At 46.4% G+C, this 22,185-nt stretch overlaps 1 protein-coding gene across 3 annotated transcripts in view; it reads right to left on the reverse strand.

Annotated features, from left to right (window-relative positions):
- The window catches only part of LOC138614439 (rho guanine nucleotide exchange factor TIAM2-like), a 63,077-nt gene that overhangs the window by 11,598 nt on the left and 29,294 nt on the right, over nt 1-22,185 (reverse strand). For all 3 annotated transcript variants that reach the window (XM_069687907.1, XM_069687908.1, XM_069687909.1), the window contains 9 exons: nt 19,914-20,099; nt 19,542-19,685; nt 15,938-15,994; nt 10,109-10,285; nt 9,490-9,594; nt 9,310-9,388; nt 9,126-9,215; nt 8,804-9,028; nt 6,829-6,923 (listed from right to left, as the gene is read on the reverse strand). In XM_069687907.1, coding sequence (XP_069544008.1) covers nt 6,829-6,923; nt 8,804-9,028; nt 9,126-9,215; nt 9,310-9,388; nt 9,490-9,594; nt 10,109-10,285; nt 15,938-15,994; nt 19,542-19,685; nt 19,914-20,099 — 1,158 coding nt within the window. The remainder of the gene's footprint in view (nt 1-6,828; nt 6,924-8,803; nt 9,029-9,125; nt 9,216-9,309; nt 9,389-9,489; nt 9,595-10,108; nt 10,286-15,937; nt 15,995-19,541; nt 19,686-19,913; nt 20,100-22,185) is intronic.

Below are 22,185 nucleotides of genomic sequence, written 5' to 3' on the forward strand. Positions count from 1 at the left end.
CTGCTGGTGAGGTAGCCCGTTAATGGACAGGATTAGGATTAGGAGGGTAAATTACTTTCCTGTTGGTTATCCTAGAAGTAAACAATGCAGTGTCAAGGTGTGTATCAAGGTTCCTTCTACTCTTCCCCTATTTCCCTTCCTCAGGTGAAGGAGATGACAGTCTGGACCTTTTTAAATGTACTTTTCTGGCATATATTACAGAGACAGAAGCGAGAAGACGGAAAATAAAGGGGGCGAAGGAGAGTGGGGATGATGTGTGGCAAAGGTTAGTGGCCCGACATGAACCAGTGCTGTTGTGGTTTACGTTCAGCATCTGGTCCACGGGCCTCGATGGCGTCCCTCAGTGAAGGTTTTTCTAAGGTCTTCTTGTGCTTCATACAAAGTAGATGTTTAACCATGTTTAGAAGTAAACAGACCTGTTCCAAGGAACCTGCTCAAAGGCGAGTATTACAGACATCAAGAGGAAGGAGACACCTCAACACAAGACAGAAAACCTCTGGACCAAGTGCTATAAACGGGAGTTTCCATCCTGCCAACATTCAGCATCCTGTCCTGGAGACAAGAGACGCTGTCGTCTTTCAGACTCCTCTCAATCCTTCACCATCTTTTTAAGTCCCTTCCTTCTTTTGAGTAACTCTTTTGGATAATATTTCCTGAGCCGGCAGTCTGAAATAGGATGTGAGACAAAAAGCACATCGTTCAAAGCATGCTTACTCACTGAACAGGTTTTAGGTCCACTTTTCCCCAAATGTAGAATAGCTGCGAGGTTACTGAGCCGGTAAAGGATGCAGCTAAACGGTCTTATTTCTCATTTCAGTCACACTGCAGCACTTGTTTGTTTTGGTTTTTTTTCACAAGTTTTGGGCATAAACACAGAAGAGAAATGAAAACACACACAGATGAACTGTGTCAGACTGGAGGGGTTGCAAGATAAACACTGAACACTATCGCCATCTCCCTCATAACGCTCCGATGGAGTCATTATGTACAGAGCTCTCTGCTTTGCAGATGAAACGTTGCTCTAATCAAAGGAGAAGCCTTGTTGCTTCATGAGTGGAGAAACCCTATCTGAGCAGAAATAGACAAACAAATGAGGGGAGGGGAGGATGAAGAGCAGGGGATGAAGAGCAGGGGATGAAGAGCAGGGGATGAAATAGCGGCGTGCCCCTGGGTCCGGCTTCACCCATCCCTCACAGGAAGCAGCCTTGTCGTGACACTGAGGTGGAGGCCCGAGGCCCGAGGCCCGGTGGCCAGCAGGCAGGGCAGTGATTCATTTGCCATGTTAGTGGGCTATAGTGCCACGATGCCATCCTCTTTTCAAAGCTCAATAAAAGAAGACGTGCGGTCATAAATCAAACAGAGCAGAGGGGAGGAGAGAGGAAGAAGGGAGGGCTGGTCCCGTCTCGCTCTACTCAAGCCCATTTACGCTTTTTATTATTCATCCTAAACAAATATTATTCCACCACGTCTCGGAGGACTTTGGGAGAAAAGTGTGTTTTAATAATGAAGCCAGCTTCAGATTAAAGCACCCATTCTTACTGTGCCCCCCCAAGGCTATTCAGATCCCCTCTGCTGCATGACTGCCAGTACAAAGGCAAAGTAAGGCTCGCAATATTCACTTTTCTTACTCCAAGATGTCTAAAACTAAACGAAAGGTTAAGTGGAAGTGTTTGCTGCTGATGTGGAATAACGCCGTTTCCCTTCCTCACCTGGAAAACGCTCAATCTGGGTGAAAGAACACAAGCTGAACTACCCGCCACACAGCTGCCAAAGACAACAGGATGCTAACAGATAAGGAGTCACTGACCGTTCAGACACAGGAACAGCTCGCCAAACCAGTACAGTTGAATTAAACACTGCTGAGATAACATCACAGCAGAAATGAACACCGTGACCCTTTGACCTTTGACCTGCTGCCACCACAAACAGAAGACAGTAGAACCAAAGATCACCGCTGGTCTGCGTGCAGCAAAGATAAAGCCTGCTTGGACAAAAAGGAGAGAACGGGACTAATAAAAGTCTGAATGGATCCCGGAGGTGACGGTTCTCATGCTAACATTTAGCACGAAACACAAAGAGAAACTCAAGTCTCATTATTTTGCAGGTGTCTGCTCACATTACGTTCAATCCTCTGGGTACAATGAGCAAACCAGTTAGACCCATACATCTTAAGACAGCTCAGCGTGGACCGATGTGGACCGATGTGGACCATCCGCTGAGCCATAAAGGAATTCATAAGCACTTGAAATCTGTGCTGAAATATAAATGCAAATAAAGTGCACATGAATTCTGTGACAGTAAAATGACTCCACACATATTTTTACCATCTACACAGACGGCTGTGGGAGTTTTGTGAAAGTTTGCAGCACAAGTGTGAAGATTCATAGTATCATCTCTGAGTTGAAGCTGCCGCCCACACACACACACACACACACACACACACACACACACACACACACACACACACACACACACACACACACACACACACACACACACACACACAGGCAGCCGTGAGCCTGCAGTTACCAGCTGTTTGTCTCCTTTGGCGTCTCTCTGGCAGGACAGGCAGGCGGTCATGTCCCGGGCGAGGCCCCCCAGCTTGTCCTTAAGGAGTCGTCCCAGACTGAAAAGCACCGATCCAGCAAACAGGTCCTTCTCCTCTGCTTCGTAGCCGGACGGGCAGAACCAGCACATGGCCAGGAGGGAACCCAGGGCCTGAGCGGGCGACTGGTCCCGCGTGAAGAGCTCAATTAAGGTGGTGAGGCAGAGGCACGGCCGCGGGTCCTCATCCCGCCCCGTTGCCACGGCTACCGCCAGGGCTGCACTGGCCGCTCCCTCCGTGCTCATTCCAGCCAGATTCGGGTCATGGTGGATCGGGGTCCCGGTTGGTCCCGCCGTTGCTTCTTCCTTTTAAGTTTTTATCTGCAGCTTGTTTACGGTGGGGCGGACTGACAAGAGCGGGCTAGCATTAACCGTACTGACAGCAGTAAGCCCAGATTATTAGCCTGCTCACGGCCAGATGGCGGCTGACGGGTTTAGTCATAACACCCCCCCCCCCCCCCCCCCTTACAACAGACACACACACACACACGTCGGGTAAAGTTGAAGAAGGGGATGGTTGGAGCTCCAAGGAAGATGGAATCATGTTTGAAGAAGATACCAAGTTTTATCTGTAGGCATGTAACGCTTCTTTTTGAAGTCTAGGACCCATGATAAGTGAGAACCGAAACTTTATATTCACACATTTTTCAAACACCCCAGACTCCTCTCGTCCATGGAGGCAAGTAAAAAGGGCTGAAAGCAGGAAGAAGGAGGAAGAGGAGTTAAGAGCCACATAAATATTGCCGTCTACTACACGTATGTAAGCCTCCATCTTCCTCAGAGGCGAAGTCTAATAACATCAGTGCTTGAATCAAGTGAATCAAACCAAATGGCTCTGCAGTGACAGCCAGACAGAGCGTGGCTCCAGTCGTAGCTCTCTTCATAAGTCCATTTAAAAGCTTTTACTGAAAAGTGTCTAGTCTGAGACAAATGCAAAGAGGCTTAATTTGTCTGTCCGCTGTTTAACCTTTGCTTTAATACAACAGATGACGGACTACGTTACCATGTGTCAAAACACACAACCGCTATTTATGGAAGAGAAGAATAAATGTACGATATAATGCAGACTGATATTAAAGCAACAACACAAAAGCTTAGCAGCAAAATATTTAGTCTCTCTCTCTCTCTCTCTCTCTCTCTCTCTCTCTCTCTCTCTCTCTCTCTCTCTCTCTCTCTCTCTCTCTCTCTCTCTCTCTCTCTCTCTCTCTCTCTCTCTCTCTCTCTCTCTCTCTCTCTCTCTCTCTCTCTCTCTCTCTCTCTCTCTCTCTCTCTCTCTCTCTCTCTCTCTCTCTCTCTCTCTCTCTCTCTCTCTCTCTCTCTCTCTCTCTCTCTCTCTCTCTCTCTCTCTCTCTCTCTCTCTCTCTCTCTCTGCCGTTTTATTAGATTCCACAACATCAGATAAAACAGGAGACACCGAGACTCCAGCTATTGGTTATTGTTGGTACTGATTAACATGACAACAAATAAACAAAACCAAGTGAATCATTCCCACCACTAGTTCCCCGAGCTCAAGGTGATATCTTAAATACAAAAATGTATTCAAGCAATAGATGAAAACCCAAATATATTAAGTTTATTATAGCGGATGGAGAAAACAAGCATACATTCCCAAATGGGAAAAAGTTAAATTATATTATATTGTATTGTATTGTATTGTATTTTATATTATATTATATTATATTATATTATATTATATTATATTATATTATATTATATTATTATATTATATTATAGTAAATGTTGGTAGGATCATCTGTGTGTGCATGTACACAGCACAAGTGTGTGACTGCCCCCCCTCCCCTTCCCCCCACTGTGGTCTGGTGCCATGTGGTGAAACATGCCAGATTACTTCCCGTGTCCGTCCATCTGTCTGTTGGGATTGCCCGGTACGCTATAGATTTGTGTTCTCATGGATGCGTGACAATGTGCGAGCCAGCAAATCCTCATCGAGCCTCCATTCCAGCCTTTCAGTTCCTAAACCAGCAGCGATCAGGCATTCAGATTCTGCTTATACACATGTCAAATCAATTCAATTTAAGGTGCCTCGTGGGAGTTATCCGGGACCGGTTCAGTTGACTCCTGCAATCGATTGGTTAAGCTCATACCGGTACCACGACGCTGCGGTGAAACAAGTGCTTTGGTGCTCTTTAGCCAAATGTTTCATTAAGTAACTCACAGGCACAAGAATCACAATCAGCATCCCGACAGTAAGAAAAACACTATTAACTACGCCCAGTGAGCACTTCACCTCACACACACACACACACACACACACACACACACACACACACACACACACACACACACACACACACACACACACACACACACACACACACACACACACACACACACACTGAGCTCTCTAAGCGCAAATTGGAACGCAACAGACCAGTTAATGAAAGGTAGTCAGTCTGGTGCGGCGGCCGATTACAAGGTGTGACAAGAGGCTTGAAATTAGTCCTTTTCCTTCCATCCATCTCTGTTGACTTTCACAACGCCACGTGCATACACGTGTGAAGCTATATGCTGATACATGGCTGATTTTCTACCCGGTGACTCGATTTCTTTCTCCCCGCCCCAGAGGACAAACTGATCGCTACGCTGTGATTAAATCCTGCTCGGCGTGGCAGCGAAAATCTGATTCACCAGCTCCAATATCTCATCCTGTGTTTTTTAGTTGTTTTTTTTAATTGCCTTCACAGTGGTTAACGCTCCCTGATGGAATTTGTTTTCTCTTTTTGTGTCTCAAATGTGCACATATGCAAGTGACACATTCATAAACCTCAATAACGCACACACATCCAACTTCCATTCATTCCTCAGTGAAACACAAACGGCGTGGAGCTGAGCAGCAGCAGTGGTGCAGTGCAGATCCCAGTGCAGTGGGACTGACTCATGTCGCCGGGCAAACAAAAAGAGAGGAGAATAATAGAGCCACAGTAGAATAGGGAGATGAGAGGAGGGCAAGTTGTCCTCTCTAATCCACCTCTTGGCTGACCTCAGGTCAAAAACTGCTCGGCATCTTCTGACACAGGCAATTAGAATAAAGCCATGGCAGCTACGGCAATTAGCAATGCTTTCTGGATATTTGGCCTGGATTTACTATCAATGAATCCCTGATGAAATGAGCACAGCACTAATGTCTGTTCCCTTTTCATTTAGCCCCTATTACATAATGAACAAGTTAGCCAAACATGCACGCACAATTGGAACAACAACTACTGTACACGGCTTTGAAGGACATGAAATATTAGCCAAATGATGCAAGTGAAGGTGAATGCACACGAATGCACGCACACATCCGCGTTCAGGCTTCCAGCCATGTCGACATCATTAACACATGGCTTTTTGCAGTGACCACACACTCATTACTGCTCCCAATAAACACCGGCATACAGATTTTCCTGTATTGCATTACCACTTCGTTGAGGCGTAATTCCCAGCGGGACAAGCTCACGCTCAGTTTAATGGCTTCAATAAAGTTGGTTTGCATATCAAAAGCCTGACCGGATGTTCAACAACCGACAGGACAGAAATAGGCATGCAATCTGCCATAATTCATAAGGGACAACTATCGGGCATATTTATAGAGGAGATACTCCTCTATGCTGGTTTGAAAGGAAGAGTTGTACGAACTGTAGTGCACCTGAACCAAAGCCAGGACAACAAAATATATCATGAGCAGCTTCTGTCGAAATTATTTCTTCTAAAAAAAACACTGTAGCTCGAAGTATAACGCTGAAAATGGAGGGTTGAGTGAAGGATCACAGGAGGACTGTTTCTTCAGAGAGACTTGGCCTTTCCCCCGGGCTGCCTGTGCATGGATATGTGTGTGTGTGTGTGTGTGTGTGTGTGTGTGTGTGTGTGTGTGTGTGTGTGTGTGTGTGTGTGTGTGTGTGTGTGTGTGTGTGTGTGTGTGTGTGTGTGTGTGTGTGTGTGTGTAGGAGGCAGTAGGAGTGTGACAGTCTCTCCTCTCAGTCTGCATCCTGTCTGCATGACAGTAATAAGCTGTGTTTATACCAGTGGCTATGATGGAGTATCCTAATTATGGTAATGCTCAGGATTGGTGCCAGTCTGGTTCTGACAGCCCCACAGTGGGCACAAACACACAACAACAGCAATGTGCACACGCTTATTCACACAAACCTGGAAGGAGAGCGAGACAGGTACAGTGTGTGGATGTCTGCAAGTCAATAGAAAGTCTGTTTCTAGCACTCCTACCTTGCTGTGCTGAACAGGCCTGTGTGCGCAGTGGGAGTGAGCGTCCTCCAGTCCGACGCACAGGGACTCACCGCCGCCAGCTGCAGCACACACATCTGGAGAAAGAGCCAGAGAGAGACAGTGTCACTGTCTGCCTAGTTGTGTGCGACAGTGTCTTATGCTTATACGACCCATCGCTGCATCTGCCCTATAGTGGTTTTAGCTGAAGCATATCCTTGTACTCGCCACAAAGCACAAACAATGCAGGCTAGTTATAGTCTCAAACCACCACGGGTGTCTGCCAGTCGCTCAGAACTTAAATATGTCTCCAAACTAAAAATGGCATTCAGTTATCCTAAAAAGGGAAAAAGAACACACTTGGCAGTCCTAATTAAAGACTCTGTTATCTCTTTCATTGTTTGACAGAAAAAAAAAAAAAATTAAAACAATTTTGCAGATAAATTCACAGCTAGTTTCCCTCCAAATCCTCCCAAATGAAATGTATATTTGCATATGAGCTGCCATTACAGGACAATATCATCAGATAAACAGTGTTTGGAAAACATTTCCAGATAGCCTACTTCTCATTAAATTCAAGGTCCTGAGGACGAACCCTGCAGCAGTTGGCACATGAAAAGACTTTATTGCTGATTGTAGCCCGGGAGGCAGGCCAACGTGAAGGCAGGAAACAAAAGAAAAAACTTCAGGGCCTCCTGTGGAGCTGAACTCTCATGTTTTAAACTGGCAATCATTGTCAACAAAAGTCTGATGGCAAGAGGAGAATTTCCACAAGATAGTGGCGTCTGCTTCCAGCTCTCTCATCTTACACGTTTGACTCTGGCTGAATGAACACAAGACGTCTTGTTTCCAGGAACGCCAGCATGAAGTCCATTTGGAGCTCGTGTCAGACGAGTATTAATTCCTCCTCTGTTGGCATTTACCTCCCTGCTCCTTATCAGCCTGCCTGGGATCAAGCTCCCTCTAGAGACGGAGAAGAAAACTGCAGGAGCTTTGATCACACCAGCTGCAGTAATGAGGCCTTCAAGTCATTAATCCCTTTGTGTTCAATTATGGCTGTAGTGGAGGAAACGCTAATGAATTGCTTTCATTAAGATGACACTGAACACTTTCTCCTAAAAGGACTCTGTTGACAGTTTTTATGCAATAAAAAGCACTACATTTTCTGCACATTTTAAGAAGAGCGTTGGCAGCAGTTTTTTGGAAAGCAAAAGTTTGTTTTAAATGAAAAAATTCAGTTGTTAACAGGTCATATAATAAACCCACAACAGCCTGTGTTCAAATCTACAAGTCATATTCTTCACTTCACAAGCACCTCTGTGAAGAACACAGATAACATCATAAAAATACAAACCTTCTCAAATCAGTTACTTTCTGATCTTTTTAAGACTCAATTTCTGAGCAATCTCTTTAGTTCTGGGTCTTGCCATGACAACGCAGTTTATAATCTATTATGAGACCATATCAGTGAAAATTCTCAGATTCTCTGACACCACAAATGCTATTTCTTCGGGTGAATCTCTTTTACCTTCACCAAACCCTCTGCTTCTCTATCAGCTGGGTATCAGCTGTGTTTGTCCAGAGACATGGATGACCTTACAGCTCAGTTCTGACGCCTCATGTCCACACAGAGTAAACCAAGCTGACAGGATACTATACATTCACAGCGATAATGAGCCCTCTGCGGTCAAAAGGCTCTCGTGGCCTTTCCTCTCCTCCAGGATACACAAAGCTGTGAAACTTCATCTGGAGCTTTTGCTACTTTTAAGTTTGTCTCGGAGAGACTGCGTCTGTTTTGAGGAAGTGGCCATTTCAACTGAAACTGAAGCGGTAGTCTTGTGGTTGAGGTGACGCCTTCAAACTAAAATGTATGAAAATCAGCTGAACTGTAGGGCACTTCCATGAAGTACAAGTTTGTCAGTGATGTGAGGATGAGTGTGTTCAGTACGTTGTTGTCTGTGCATGCAGATTAAAGCACCTGAGGAGGACTTGGCTCGTTGGTGCTTGCTGCGAACCTCCTGGTTGTGTTGGTGAGGTGCAGCCAGGTGGTCCAACGCCACAGTCGGCGGCGGGGGAGAGGGGCCTTCCCGCCGCAGGCTCAGATGCAGATTTTGTTCCGCAAACAGGGTTTGGATCAGCGCCAGGTCCAGACGCGACACACACCGGCCGTTTAGCACCAGGATCTCATCGCCTGGACGCAGACCTGGGTACACAGGCGAGCAGGGTTCAGAGGAGAGGTGGCAAAAAGTCACACATTCTGTTCTTGTTCATTTTAAGATAGTAAAATAATAAGTAGGCACCTTCATTGAAGGCCAGTCCATCAGGAAGCACCTCACTGACAAAGATCCTGCTGTTCTTCTGGCTGTCTATGTGTCCCGTTACTGCAAAACCTGGAAGGAAGAGCGATTTCACAAAGGATCGTTACGTGTAAATAAAACTCCAGATACAACTCGTCCTCGGTCCGTCCACGTGTGACCGACTCACCGAAGTCTCCGCTGCTGCTCGACCTGCTCATGTGCAGTGTAAACACATTAGCCGGGACCACCTCCAGCTGATCGTTGAGCTGCAGGTGATATGAAACAAGTCAGCACGCATTTAGGAAAGAGCCGATAATGAAGAGCAGCGTTTATCTGAAGGGTCTGTGTGCACGTTGGTCCTCCTCACCACATCACCGAGGAGCTCGCCGGGGGCCGCGTATCTAACCTCCACGTCCTGTCCCGCTCGCCCGTGCAGTCGGAGGCAGTGCACGCCCGCGTCCAGCTGTTTCACCTGTTTACACAAGAGCCCCTAATGTTCAGCGGCCCGTGTGCGTAAAACCCTCTCGACATATCTCATGCACCGACGCTTGGCCTGACAGCTGCTGCGACGCCGAGGTGTGAATTATTCACAGATTTTTACACTTTGTGATGAGAAATCTGCAGAAAACAAAAATGTTTCGCCCAAGGGATTGCATGTCTGTTGTGTGTGCACATATGTGTGTCCATCTATCTGCAGTCATTCTTAGGGGACTGTGTGAAGTCAGTCAGTGGACAGATAGGTGTTATTTCAATCCCGTGGGAGCATAAAGCAACTCGATCTGCTGCTAGACATTCTGCAGAAAAGATCACTTGACCTTTAGCAAGGTAACTCTTTGTATTCACAAGTGATTGAATTTTCACTTTCTCATCAAAAACGTTAAATTCTACTCAGCAAATAAATCCAAATGACATGACTGCAACTGTTCTGCTTTTTAAATGTATTTTCTCTCATTGTAGTGACATGACATCATGTCTTTGAACCCGACCTTGCAGGCTGCCCAGAGAAGGTCGGCGGCTGTCTGGTCCCTTCTGACGGGAACTTGGACTGTCAGGCCGTCCGGCATGTAGACGCACGTCAGCATGTCAGCGGCACCGTTGATGCTGTCCCACACACCGCCCTCAGGGGGCGACATGGAGTAGATACTGGTCAGCACGTCCAGCCTCTGAAGAGGAGGAAAACGGGGTAAGAAGGGAGGTGGTAGAAGGAGGTGAGTGAGCAGCATTAGATGGAGGAAAGAGTAAACAGAAGAAAAGAAAAAAAGGGAAGAAGGAGGTAAACAGAGGGGGGAGGGAGGGAAGGAGGGAGGGAAAGGGAGACTTTGAGCAACAACACAAATCAATACAGTTCCATTAGTCTAAATGCTTGGCCGTGGATCAAGCAGTGGAGCAAAGATGTCATACAATTAGCTTTCAGAAATTCATTTGACAACATAGACGGCAGTTGCTCCACATAATAGTCACCATAATGACTGTGAACACCAGATGATTGGCACGGGTCGGCTGCTAGGTCTCCACGTCCAGATGATATCTGCGCAGTTACTTTTTTTTCTAAAAGCCACAGGAGTAATTTTGACTTCAGTGATGTGTAGGGACAATTTATTTCAATATCAGTCAAACTCTCAGAAGGTAATTATGCGTTGCATTATTTGTGGCATTAACAGTGAGGTTTGAGCTGGGTATTAAGGGTGGTGCTGTGGGGGGGAGGGGGCTGACCCACCACGGGGCCTCACAAGCAGCCATTTGGGGGTTTTGGTTGCGTCTCAGTGTCTCTGGAGGGAAAGCTGCCACTGCTGCGATGTGGGACTGTGGGAGACTTGAAGCACAAGACCACAATTATCAAGACACCAGATCACGAGGAAAAAGCTCAGTCACACCAAATGTATTGGAGCACACGGCCGAAGAAGCAGTGATTCAGCACTTCTCACGAAGACGATATGAAGTCTCGGTTAAAACGGAGACGTGGGACCGTGAGGGATCATTTCCTCAGTGAGGAGGTCGGGTATATAGGGATGTTTCAAATGCATTATGGCATCATTAAATGGAAAGTGGTGTGTGTCGTCTGAGGCTTGCTGTCTGATGTGTGCACACTTTCCTGTCTATTTCAGAAGCTGGCTGCCTGCTGTTGATGAATCACTGAGAGAGAGAGAGGGAGAGAGGGGGAGAGACACAGACACAGAGACAGAGACACAGACACAGAGAGAGAGAGAGAGAGAGAGACACAGACAGAGAGAGAGGGAGAGACACAGACACAGAGACACAGAGAGAGAGAGAGAGAAAGAGAGACACAGAGACAGAGACACAGAGAGAGAGAGAGAGAGAGAGACACAGAGACAGAGACACAGAGAGAGAGAGAGACAGAGAGACAGAGACACAGAGAGAGAGACAGAGACACAGAGAGAGAGAGAGACAGAGAGAAAGAGAGAGAGACACAGACACAGAGACAGAGAGAGAGAGAGAGAGAGAGAGAGAGAGACACAGACAGAGAGAGAGAGAGAGAGAGAGAGACACAGAGACAGAGACACAGAGAGAGAGAGAGAGAGAGAGAGAGAGAGAGAGAGAGAGAGAGACACATAGACAGAGACAGAGAGAGAGAGAGAGACAGAGAGAGAGAGAGAGAGAGAGAGAGAGAGAGAGAGAGAGAGAGAGAGAGAGAGAGACAGAGAGACAGAGAGAGAGACACAGAGAGAGAGAGAGGAGAGAGAGACAGAGAGAGAGAGAGAGAGAGAGAGACACAGAGACAGAGACACAGAGAGAGAGAGAGAGAGAGAGAGACACAGACAGAGAGAGAAAGAGAGAGAGAGACACAGAGACAGAGACAGAGAGAGAGACACAGAGAGAGAGAGAGAGAGAGACAGAGAGAGAGAGAGAGAGGGAGAGACACAGACAGAGAGAGAGAGAGAGAGAGAGAGAGAGAGAGAGAGAGAGAGAGAGAGAGAGAGAGTGAGAGAGAGAGACACACAGACACAGAGACACAGAGAGAGAGAGAGAGAGAGAGAGAGAGAGAGAGAGAGACAGACACAGAGAGAGAGAGGGAGAGAGAGAGACAGAGACAGAGACAGACAGAGAGAGAGAGAGAAAGAGAGAGAGACACAGACACAGAGACACAGAGACAGAGACACAGAGAGAGAGAGAGAGAGACAGAGAGAAAGAGAGAGAGAGACACAGAGACACAGACAGAGACAGAGAGAGAGAGACACAGACACAGAGAGACAGAGACACAGACAGAGAGAGAGAGAGAGAGAGAGAGAGAGAGAGAGAGAGAGAGAAGAGAGAGAGACACAGAGACAGAGAGAGAGAGAGAGACAGAGAGAAAGAGAGAGAGACACAGACACAGAGACACAGAGAGAGAGAGACACAGAGACACAGACAGAGAGAGAGAGAGAGAGAGAGAGAGAGACAGAGAGAGAGACACAGAGAGAGAGAGAGAGAGAGAGAGAGAGAGAGAGAGAGAGACCTTTTTCCCTCCCAGACAAAAGGGACGAGCTTCAGTCTGATTCAAAGCATCACTTAGTGTTCTCAGTGTAGCTCTAATTAACACAGGCGCACAAATATATTCCTCATTTTCCACCTAAATATCCCTCGAGTCTATTTCAGTGATTCTGTGCCAAAATAAAAGCCTCCAATGTTCACACCAAAAATGGTTACCTAACCTGCCGGGACGAAGGAACACAAGGTACCACTTCAACACCCTCCTCTGTCTGCACCTTGAGGGATGTGAGGTCATGCTTACACACTGAGGACTCAAAAACAAGCTGTCATGGCAACTGGTTGCATAACCACCGCCGTTTGTGTCCCAGCAACATTGGCGTGACCAGAAAACTAAGATTTGGTTGCCTGCGCTGACCCGACCAGGCGGCTGAGTAACACTGTGCACTCATTCATGGTCGGGAGGGTTGTAACGGGCCGACGGTTTCCCGGTCAACGTTCCATGAATCACCGCCAACGGGACGGTGTCGGCACGCGCTGGACTTCAACAGGACTTCTGTGTGGTGAGTTTGTGTGCGCTATTTTTGTTTGCACTCCAGCCAATACTTCAGTCTTTCCTCTCCAGTGTGGAAATTATTTCCGAGCGAGCCGTTCCTCCACCCTGGAGCTGCTGAAGCTGGAGCGTGAAGTAACGGACGTTTAGTGGCCGCGGCACAAAAACACCCTTTCTGTTCCACTTAGCAACTTGGTAATATTACAGTACTGCCTCAAATAGATAGGCTGACCATGAAGCAGTTGAAGATAATTTTAGCCAATTTCCCCTTATTACATCTATTAAAAGAGTCTTACTCGTCCCTTCCTTGAAGCTCCACCCAAAGCTCCTCTTTGCACCATTAAGAAACACTTTTCAGACCAACACACACACAAGGTGACAACAGCGGCCACCCGAACCGAGCAGCTCCACCGACGGCTCCCCGGTACTGACCGAACCGAGCAGCACCACCGACGGCTCCCCGGTACTGACCGGTAGTGGAGTGTGGTGAGAGGTGGTGACACAGAAAGAGGGATCAGTATGTCATGGATGAGAGCGGACAGGAAACAGAAAAATGGAGAACACTCGTCTCGGGTGGTATTTCATTTTCTCTGGCGACTGAAGAGGAGAGGAATATCAAAGGGAAGAGAACTAAAGCTCAGCCTTAACTTTTACCATATTTCCAATATGCCAATTGCTCAAACAGAGAGTTAAAATGCATGCCTCGGGTTAGAACAATAGTTCTTTAAGTTACAGAAGTCGAGTCTCTTTTTTGTTTCAAGCAGTCAAAACATATCGACTCACTCCGGCGCTGACAGACGGAGTGGGTGGATGGAGGTCTGAAGAGCAGAACTACGCCTGTCAGTGTGAGTTTTAGCCTCTATGGAGGCCAAGGCAGCTGCAGCCCTGACAGGTCCATCCTAGATAGATGCTTGTTTCTCCCTCTTCCAGCTACAGCCAGACACATCCTCAGCCTGCTGAAAGAGCTGGGCGCTAAGAATCACGTAGAAAGGACAGAAACCACGTCCACAAACACACGTTGAAAATCAGGCGCTACAGCGAAGCTACTCACACAAACATACCCTTCACTTGACTCCACTTCCAAAGATTAGCCGAAGATGACTGCTTATTAGAGTAATTCAAGGGATTTGAGAGCCAAGTAGCACAACAGACGCAAAGTCATCAAGACGGAGATGAAGAACTGTTTGTGTCGGCAAAAATCGATGCAGCTGCGCTAACCTCTCTCTTTTCTGAGGAGGTTTAATCCCCACAAAAGCAAAATGGATCCCTGTGATGAGCTATTTTCCACATTCACGTCCAAATCTAGGAGAGATCTAAACACTCAACCGAGGGTGGGGGAGGGGAGGGGAGGGGAGGGGAGGGAGGGGGGAGAGGGGGAGGGGGGGGGGAGGAGGGGAGGGGAAGGGAGGGGGGAGAGGGGAGGGGGGAGGAGAGGGGAGGGGAGGGGAGGGGGAGAGGGGAGGAGGGGGGAAGAGGAGGGAGAGGGGAGGGGAGGGGAGGGGAGGGGAGGGGAGGGGAGGGGGGGAGGGGAGGGGAGGGGAGGGGAGGGGAGGAGAGGGGAGGGGAGGGGAGGGGAGGGGAAGGGAAGGGAAGGGAGGGGGGAGAGGGGGGAGGGGAGGGGAGGAGGGGGGAGGGGAGGGCACTGTATTTAAAGTAACATTAAAGCGTCAAACCAATGAAAGCCGTTATTGTTCCCCTTCAAGCCACTTCCTGTTCCGAGTCCCTTAATGAGGGCAATTTTAACACTCGCCACATTGACCACAGACTCGTACTGACTCACTGCTTCCTGTGAAACAGTCTTCATAACACCCGTCCTGCTTCTATCTGGAAGTGTCCATCATATTCATCTGTCAGAGACACATCGCATCAGGAAGACTGTTTCCGGGCTTTCGGGCGTCATCAGAAACACAAAAAGTTGAACTTGCCATCAGGTCACCAAACAGATGCTCACGTGATGCTTGTCTGACCGTCGCTGTCCTTCCAGCTCGGTCTAAATACTCCAGCGTTCAGCAGCCAGATGCTAACTACGTCTGTCCGTAGTCTGATGTTGGGTGAGACCAACTCTAACTGTGGGCTAGAAAACCAAAACAATGAACTGTGATATGTTCATCAGATCTGATCATTGCAACAATAAAGTTCCATATTTCACACGTCAGCAGGAGACGATTCTGGTCAATATGTGAGTTTCATCCAATCTTAAACCGCACTAGATTGCAGTTTAATCACCCACAAGTCATTTTCTGTTGTCCAGATGTTAAAGTTGGAGCTGAAGCTTACAGCAATATTTCCCACTTTGGTGAAGCCGGCACGTCACCGCCACTCCAGCGTTTTGCTTCTCAGATGGTCAGAATTCACACTCGGCAATCATTCAACACTTTTGTGATACACGCATGCAGCCAACACCCTCCATCATCTCAGTGACGGTGCGAGCTGAAGCGATGTCCTCAGCTTTTAACAGGCTTCTACCGTGGTGAAATCCTCCTGTTAGATATGCTGTGTATTTATCTTGCAGACACCTGTAGATTAACATGAAAGGAATCTCTGCTTTGATCCTGGACAAGAAATACACTCAGGCAGACACACACTTTCTGACCCCCCTAATATACACACACCCTGTATGTAAAAAAAACTTGACACAGCCCACAATCAAAGCCATGAAAGACAGCAGCGGTCAAAGTAACGGCGGACCCGTTTCTACTTCACGCTGTAATTGATAATTGTGCTCATAAAACGGTGCCACAGGACGGCCGAGACAGACGGCCGAGGAATTTTTTGAAAGATTTATCAAAAGATCCACAAACCGCAACGGGTGAAGTTGGAGGATTGTTTGACTCACCTCGGTGCTCCGGGGCGGCAGGGTGTACGTCTGACCTCCGGCATCGCTCTCGAAGATCTGAAATCAAGGGACACAGTTAGAAGTACAGACAGACGGGCACCACGCTGGTTGACTCATAAGCGATTAAGCGCCCGGCCACTTCAGCAACACAATATTAGACACACACAGCGCTGTTATGTAGTTAATTAAGAAGTACGCGTGGCGAGAGCAGCGCTTTGATTCTGCTTCCAAACGGTCTGCAGCCTTTGAAGGTGCACTTGTGGAAATCTACTGTGTGTGTGTGTGTGTGTGTGTGTGTGTGTGTGTGTGTGTGTGTGTGTGTGTGTGTGTGTGTGTGTGTCTGAGCGGTGGGGGAGGGGGTGGGGGGTGGACACTGAGTGTTGTGTGTGTAGGAGAGAGATGAAAGCAGGAAACGGTCCGATAGCAGATGAGAAGAGGACAAACTAATCCAACCTTCAGTGTCCGAAGCTTTTGCTTTTTGACTCATTCTAGTTTCCTAAAAGTCTTTTCTCTGCCGATGTTGGGATGGTGAGGCGCGTTGTGTTTGGCTGCTGGAGGTGACTCTGCAATCTCAGAGGGCTTCAACAACTCTATAACGCAGAGATGACAGAGCCATCCGTTAAGAGGAGGTGTGACTCCAGGCTTCACTCAAACAGGCTGCAGTCATCAGGTGGAGCTCTGACAGTTTGTCACTGGGCAGCAGAGACGTGATCGCTGCCATCTCCCTCTTCAAGGCGTCTGACAACTCAAAGGTGCTTGTATTTTGCTGTGAAATCAAAAAAACTCAAGCTGGATTTTCTGAAACATTCTTCCCGATAGCATCGCCACTAATATTTAAAATTGGTCCAAGGAAGTTTTAGGAAGACTTAAGAGGAGCTCAGGATGTTTTTGTTTTTTGTAAAAGACAATGCAAGAAAACTTGTTTACAATAGAAAAACTTTGTGTAGCTCCCGTAAGAAACCTGGTCTGACCTCTGATCAGCAGACTCTCCCCATCCCCAACACCAGTACATTTATAAAGTGGTTCAAAACGGCCCCGCTTCGGCGTAAACTGTCTAAATTTAGAAAGCTTTACCAACTCTCTCACAAATCCTCGGACCTTTCTGGCCTACTTCCCACAGCCGGCTGTCGGCCAGCTCCTCCCTGCGTACATAGCTCCGTTAAGACGGATGAGAGAAGAGAAAACGAAAATGGGGAAGGAGGTGGAGGGGTGGCATGACTTTGGGGCAAGGTTGTGTAGTGCGGCGTCGCAGTGGTAAACGGGGTTTAGGCTTAGTCAACATAGATGAGTCACTATGGAAATTGTGGCAGAAGGACCGCTGGGCAACGCTCTGATGTTTATGCTCTGAGAAAAAGGGGGTTTGAGAGAGAGGACGGGGCTGGAGGGGAAAAAAAGGACAGACAAATGGTGGGAGGAACTGGGGAGGAGAGCAAGATGAAATGCTGGGTTTAAAAGATTAAAAAAAAAGGGGGGGAAAGAAGAAGCTGAAGGATGGTGTGTTTGAGGGAGGGAACGCAAGAGGATGAATTAAAAATGTTGGAGAGCAATCTAAGAAATCTGAGAAGGTAACAACAGTTTAAGTACATGGAGGACAGTTCGGCTCGTCTGATGACTTCACTGTCCAAATCCCTCTGAAGCAAAGACGTGTCTCTCATCAGTGGAACATGAGAGAACAACGAAGGAGCTGATGATGTCATTTAAAATGGCCAGGGCTGATTTTCCCACAGAGAGTAACTGAAACCAACCAATGATCCCTCACTCTTGAAAAAAAAAACGTAAAACAACACAAAAACAGCAGATGTCCAGGAAAACCCGGCTTTCTGAAAATCCCTTAAAGCACTTACCAGCCATTAACGTTTCCATATTAGCCTCTAAGTAAAGACAAAAATAGCAGATAACTCAAAAAAGAGCTTGTAGGAGATGGGAAACCTGTGGGAAAAACATAAAGGGAGGCTGTTTAATATTTAGTGTCTTTACACCAACCATCTGCTGGTGTCTGCGGGGCTGAAGGAAGAGTGGAGAATGCCATCTACCACATATGGCTTTTAATAATTCATGTGTGTGCTGCAGCGCCACCTCGACCCTTCTACACCAAGAACTGTAACTGGGCTTCATCAGGCCGGCTGGAGTTCCCCAGAAAAATAATAACACGTGCACACATAGCTCGTCGCTGACACATGCACAAACATAAATATCACGGAGCAGGTGGTGGGATAGATGAGCTCGATAAGAGCAAGCGATACAAGACGGGGAACATTTTGTGAGCAGTCAGAAGTCGGGGCTCCACGACTGAAGACTGTGATTAGCGCTTAGCTGTGTTAGCTCAGACTATTCGACACCATAATGACTTCACAGCATAAAGAACTGACGAGAGTCTAACCTAATGAACAGAGGTCTTTAAAGATGTGAGTAAATGAGTGTTTCCTGTGGCGCTTCCTAAAATAGACCACCAAGAGTAGAGCAGTACCTTCAGGGTACCGAGTGGTGGATTTCTGTATCAATAAATAGCCCGCATGAGTCTAATTAACAACCTGAGAGGATTCAGACTTCCCCCTCTGCACCTGGGTGAGGAATGCTCCCCTGTGTTTATGTTGATGGGAGGTTTGCACTCAAACTTACAGGAAAGCAGGAGGGATGTGAGCTTATGTGCTTTTAATTAATAAAATCTCCCTTGGGGGTAAAATGTGCTGAAAGAGCTGCGTGACTACAACAATCTCTTGCTTTCTTTCATGTCAGCCCAGGCAAGCCGGCAACATGTTTTCAGGTTGGTTCATTAACGAATATGCACAATGTGCACTGAAGGGAGGAGGGGGGAGGAGGGGAGAGGGGGAGGGAGGGGTATCTCAACAGCGTGTCCCAGGAGAGCGTGTGCTTACATACATGCATGTACAGTATATGTCAACACCGTGTGCATGCATGCTTATGAATACTTATGAATACTGCATGCTCGTGTTGCGTAGGGAGCATGAATGGGTTCGTTAGTGCTGAATTGGCGAGGTGGGTGATCGTGCATTAAGGACCCACTAATCCAGACCACCTGATGAGTTTCATTACTTTGGGATTCAGTGGAGATTATTTAGTGTCACTTGGAGGACTAAGTGCTGCTGTCAGGCTTTCAACACAGACAGGAGCGCAAAGAGACTGACAGAAAGTTCATTATGTAATCATATTACCTAATCTGGTTTAGAATTTAAGTGACTGCTCATGGGTTTGCTGAGGTCACACAAAAAAACCCCAAAAAAACCCGGAGTTTTAATCGAGGACTGAATGTCAAAGAGAACAGAGATTTTTGTGACAATAAAATAGCTGCAAAGTGAAGTTATGCAGAGTTTCACCTGGAAGCAAGACGTTCTACCGTCTTCAACTACAAGTTTTAATTTGGTCTAAATTGCCTTTTTTTTTTAATACAGTATCTGCGTAAAGAATATGAACTTAATGTTCCTGAAAATGTCCGAGGGTAGAAAAGACAAACAATAATCAATACTTAAAACTTTTACTCATAGCAATTGAAACATAAATTATTTCATTTGAGAAATCTGTACTGGTAAGATTTAGTTCCCTTGGGTGTTTTAACATAAATAATAGGCGTGTGTTCAGTACGTACCTGTGATGCAGAGGGTCTCTTGTCGCGGCCTCTCTTCGTCAGGTTGTCGAGGCCTTTCAGCGAAGAGAACAGGCCTCTCTTGCGATGTCTGTAAGTCAGGGACAACGAGCGCCTCCTGACTGTGGCCTCGTCCCGGGAGCAGATCTGAGCAGATAGACAGTGTCAGTACTGCAATCATTTAAATCCATCCGATAAACCATCTTAAACGTTTGCAGGATGTTTTTTACTTTCAAAGGATTAAAAGGTTTTCAAGGTTACTGTTAGACATCAAGTAAATCAGAACTGAAGTGTCACATGAAAAAAGGATGTCAATCTATGATTCCTTCTTCTGCATCAGTTCATTAGTCATTCATCTGTCGTGTGCTTCCTTACCAGAGCATGGAAGGAGGACACAGAGAAAATCCCCAGGCGTCCCAGGGTGGTTTTGGTGGGGCGGCTGGCGATAGCTAGCAGGCTCTTTGGGTTGGGCAGCTCTCCGCCCTGTAGACTGGCCAGATAGCAGCGCATCCTGAAGAGATCCATGTTGAACCTCTCCAGGTTCTGCTCCCACTGCTGGATCTGAAGGAAACAGAGGATATCACTTTGTTAGGTTTGGGACAGCAACTTCTGAATGTGAACTTATTTTTTGGGTGGCGACTAAGCAACGGGGAGAGGTAATGGTAATGGTAAGATTAGTTTAGGGAAGAGGGGGGAGGGGAGGGTGAATCAAAGAGGGAGATCCAGGGTCAGTCGAGTGCTTTCTTTTGAGCAGCAATTGCTTGCAGATGTGGGTGGAGGGTGAGGGCACGGCTGGGTGGAGGTCTGATAGTGAAGGATGACTGCACATCGAGCAGAGGAGAGTGTTTGTGCAGTAAATCCAAATGCCCATTTTTTTATGGAAGTCTTGAGAAGCTGGTGATGTTGCACAGACCACCCGTTAAATCTTTACACACACACTATCTACAGTCCCCCCACCCCCACCCTGTTTGCACAATGTAAGCTATAAGAAAGTGCTTATTTTGTTGGCTGGAGACCGTTTTTAATGAGAACACTCAAGTTAAACAACCCTCCATAACAACTGACTTTAATAGGTCTCGTCTGTACTGAGTTCATTTACAATAACGCGCCCGATGGCAACGTCCCATCAGGTCTCATTCACATCGACTGAATTCTTTAGGATTAGCAAGAAACTGAGAAAGGGCCAGAGGGTGGTGTTTTATGAACCTCTGACTTTTTAAACATCTTAAACAAAGAACCTGCACAGAAATGACCAAAACTCTGCTCCATAAAAAACTCTCGTATATGCAACTGTGCAGGTGGCCTCAGTTAACAAGCCAATAATCTCTGACATTCAGACATTCCTATTCTAGACATTGACTGTAAGGAGATCAGATAGGAATCTACACACTCAGATTAAAAATGACCTTGCGTTTGGTCACCTATCAGTACTGTTGGAAAGATGACCAACAATTAACCGTGGATCAGAGGTTTTACTGCTACATAAAAATGTCCCTTTGAGGGATTAATAAAGTATCTATCTATCTATTAATCTATCTATCTATCTATCTATCTATCTATCTATCTATCTATCTATCTATCTATCTATCTATCTATCTATCTATCTATCTATCTATCTATCTATCTATCTATCTATCTATCTATCTATGACCTTACCTGGTTGGTGGGAGGAGCTTAAAGCTGTATAACAGTCACTTTGAAACTTTGTGACTCTTTTACTGTTCGACTGTGTTTAGCATTTAGCATCATCCTGTAATTGCCACCTGTGGCAGAAATTACAGTCTCACTTTAACTATGCTGCAACACTAATTAGCAGCAATCAGTATGTACTAAAGAGGGCTTAATGTGACTACACAACTAAAAGTGATTAAAAAAAAAAAGTGGGTATTCTTATTTGGATAATAGGGGTCTTGTTTAGCATTTGAATAGTTATTACTGAAGCACATGATTCACCACGGACACGTGAAGGACTTTTCATCACTTAATAGGAAAGTTGAGACTTTGTCAAAAGGCTGTCCTGTCTGGTCCAACTCTTTGTGTTACTTGAACTTAAAGACCTTGTACATACATCCTGTGATGTAAGCAGACAAAGCCCTGTTGTCTTCATCCTGCTATTCTTGGGTCATTATATAAAACACGGTGTTCTGGAAGAACTGTGATTTAATTCCACCGTGTAGTTTGAAGATGACTTTAGATGGGGAGGGAGGTATTACTGACTAAATCAGATAAGCTCCTTCCTCAAAAGCAAAGACAAATTTAGGAGAGTTGCTGCTTTGGAAAAATTCATGTCTATGAATAACTATCACACAAGATCCTTGTATGCTTCTGATTTACACGCCATCTGCATCTGTTTGTCAACAGTCAAATATCTGCGTCTTCATTCAGGGATGTCCCAAAATAGTCCTGTGCATAAAATTCGATTTAACTAGTCATGCCGTGGTACATCACTGATGAACAGGATTTTTTGATTCAGGCCAACATGCAGTCTATTGCTTCGTGATTAAAGTGGGTTTGAATCAGAGCAGTGAAACAATCGATCATCAGTGAAAAGCATGTTTGGGCCCATTCGGCCTGTTTACACAACTTATTCACATTTCAGAGCCGCCGAGCTCAGCAGAAGCTTTTCTTTAAAAGATTCTCTTCTTTA

Source organism: Brachyistius frenatus, unplaced genomic scaffold (genome assembly GCF_029030835.1).
Source record: "Brachyistius frenatus isolate BFR_SWC_R1_liver_20210118 unplaced genomic scaffold, ASM2903083v1 Contig_503, whole genome shotgun sequence".
In the NCBI taxonomy this organism is placed as follows: domain Eukaryota; kingdom Metazoa; phylum Chordata; class Actinopteri; family Embiotocidae; genus Brachyistius; species Brachyistius frenatus.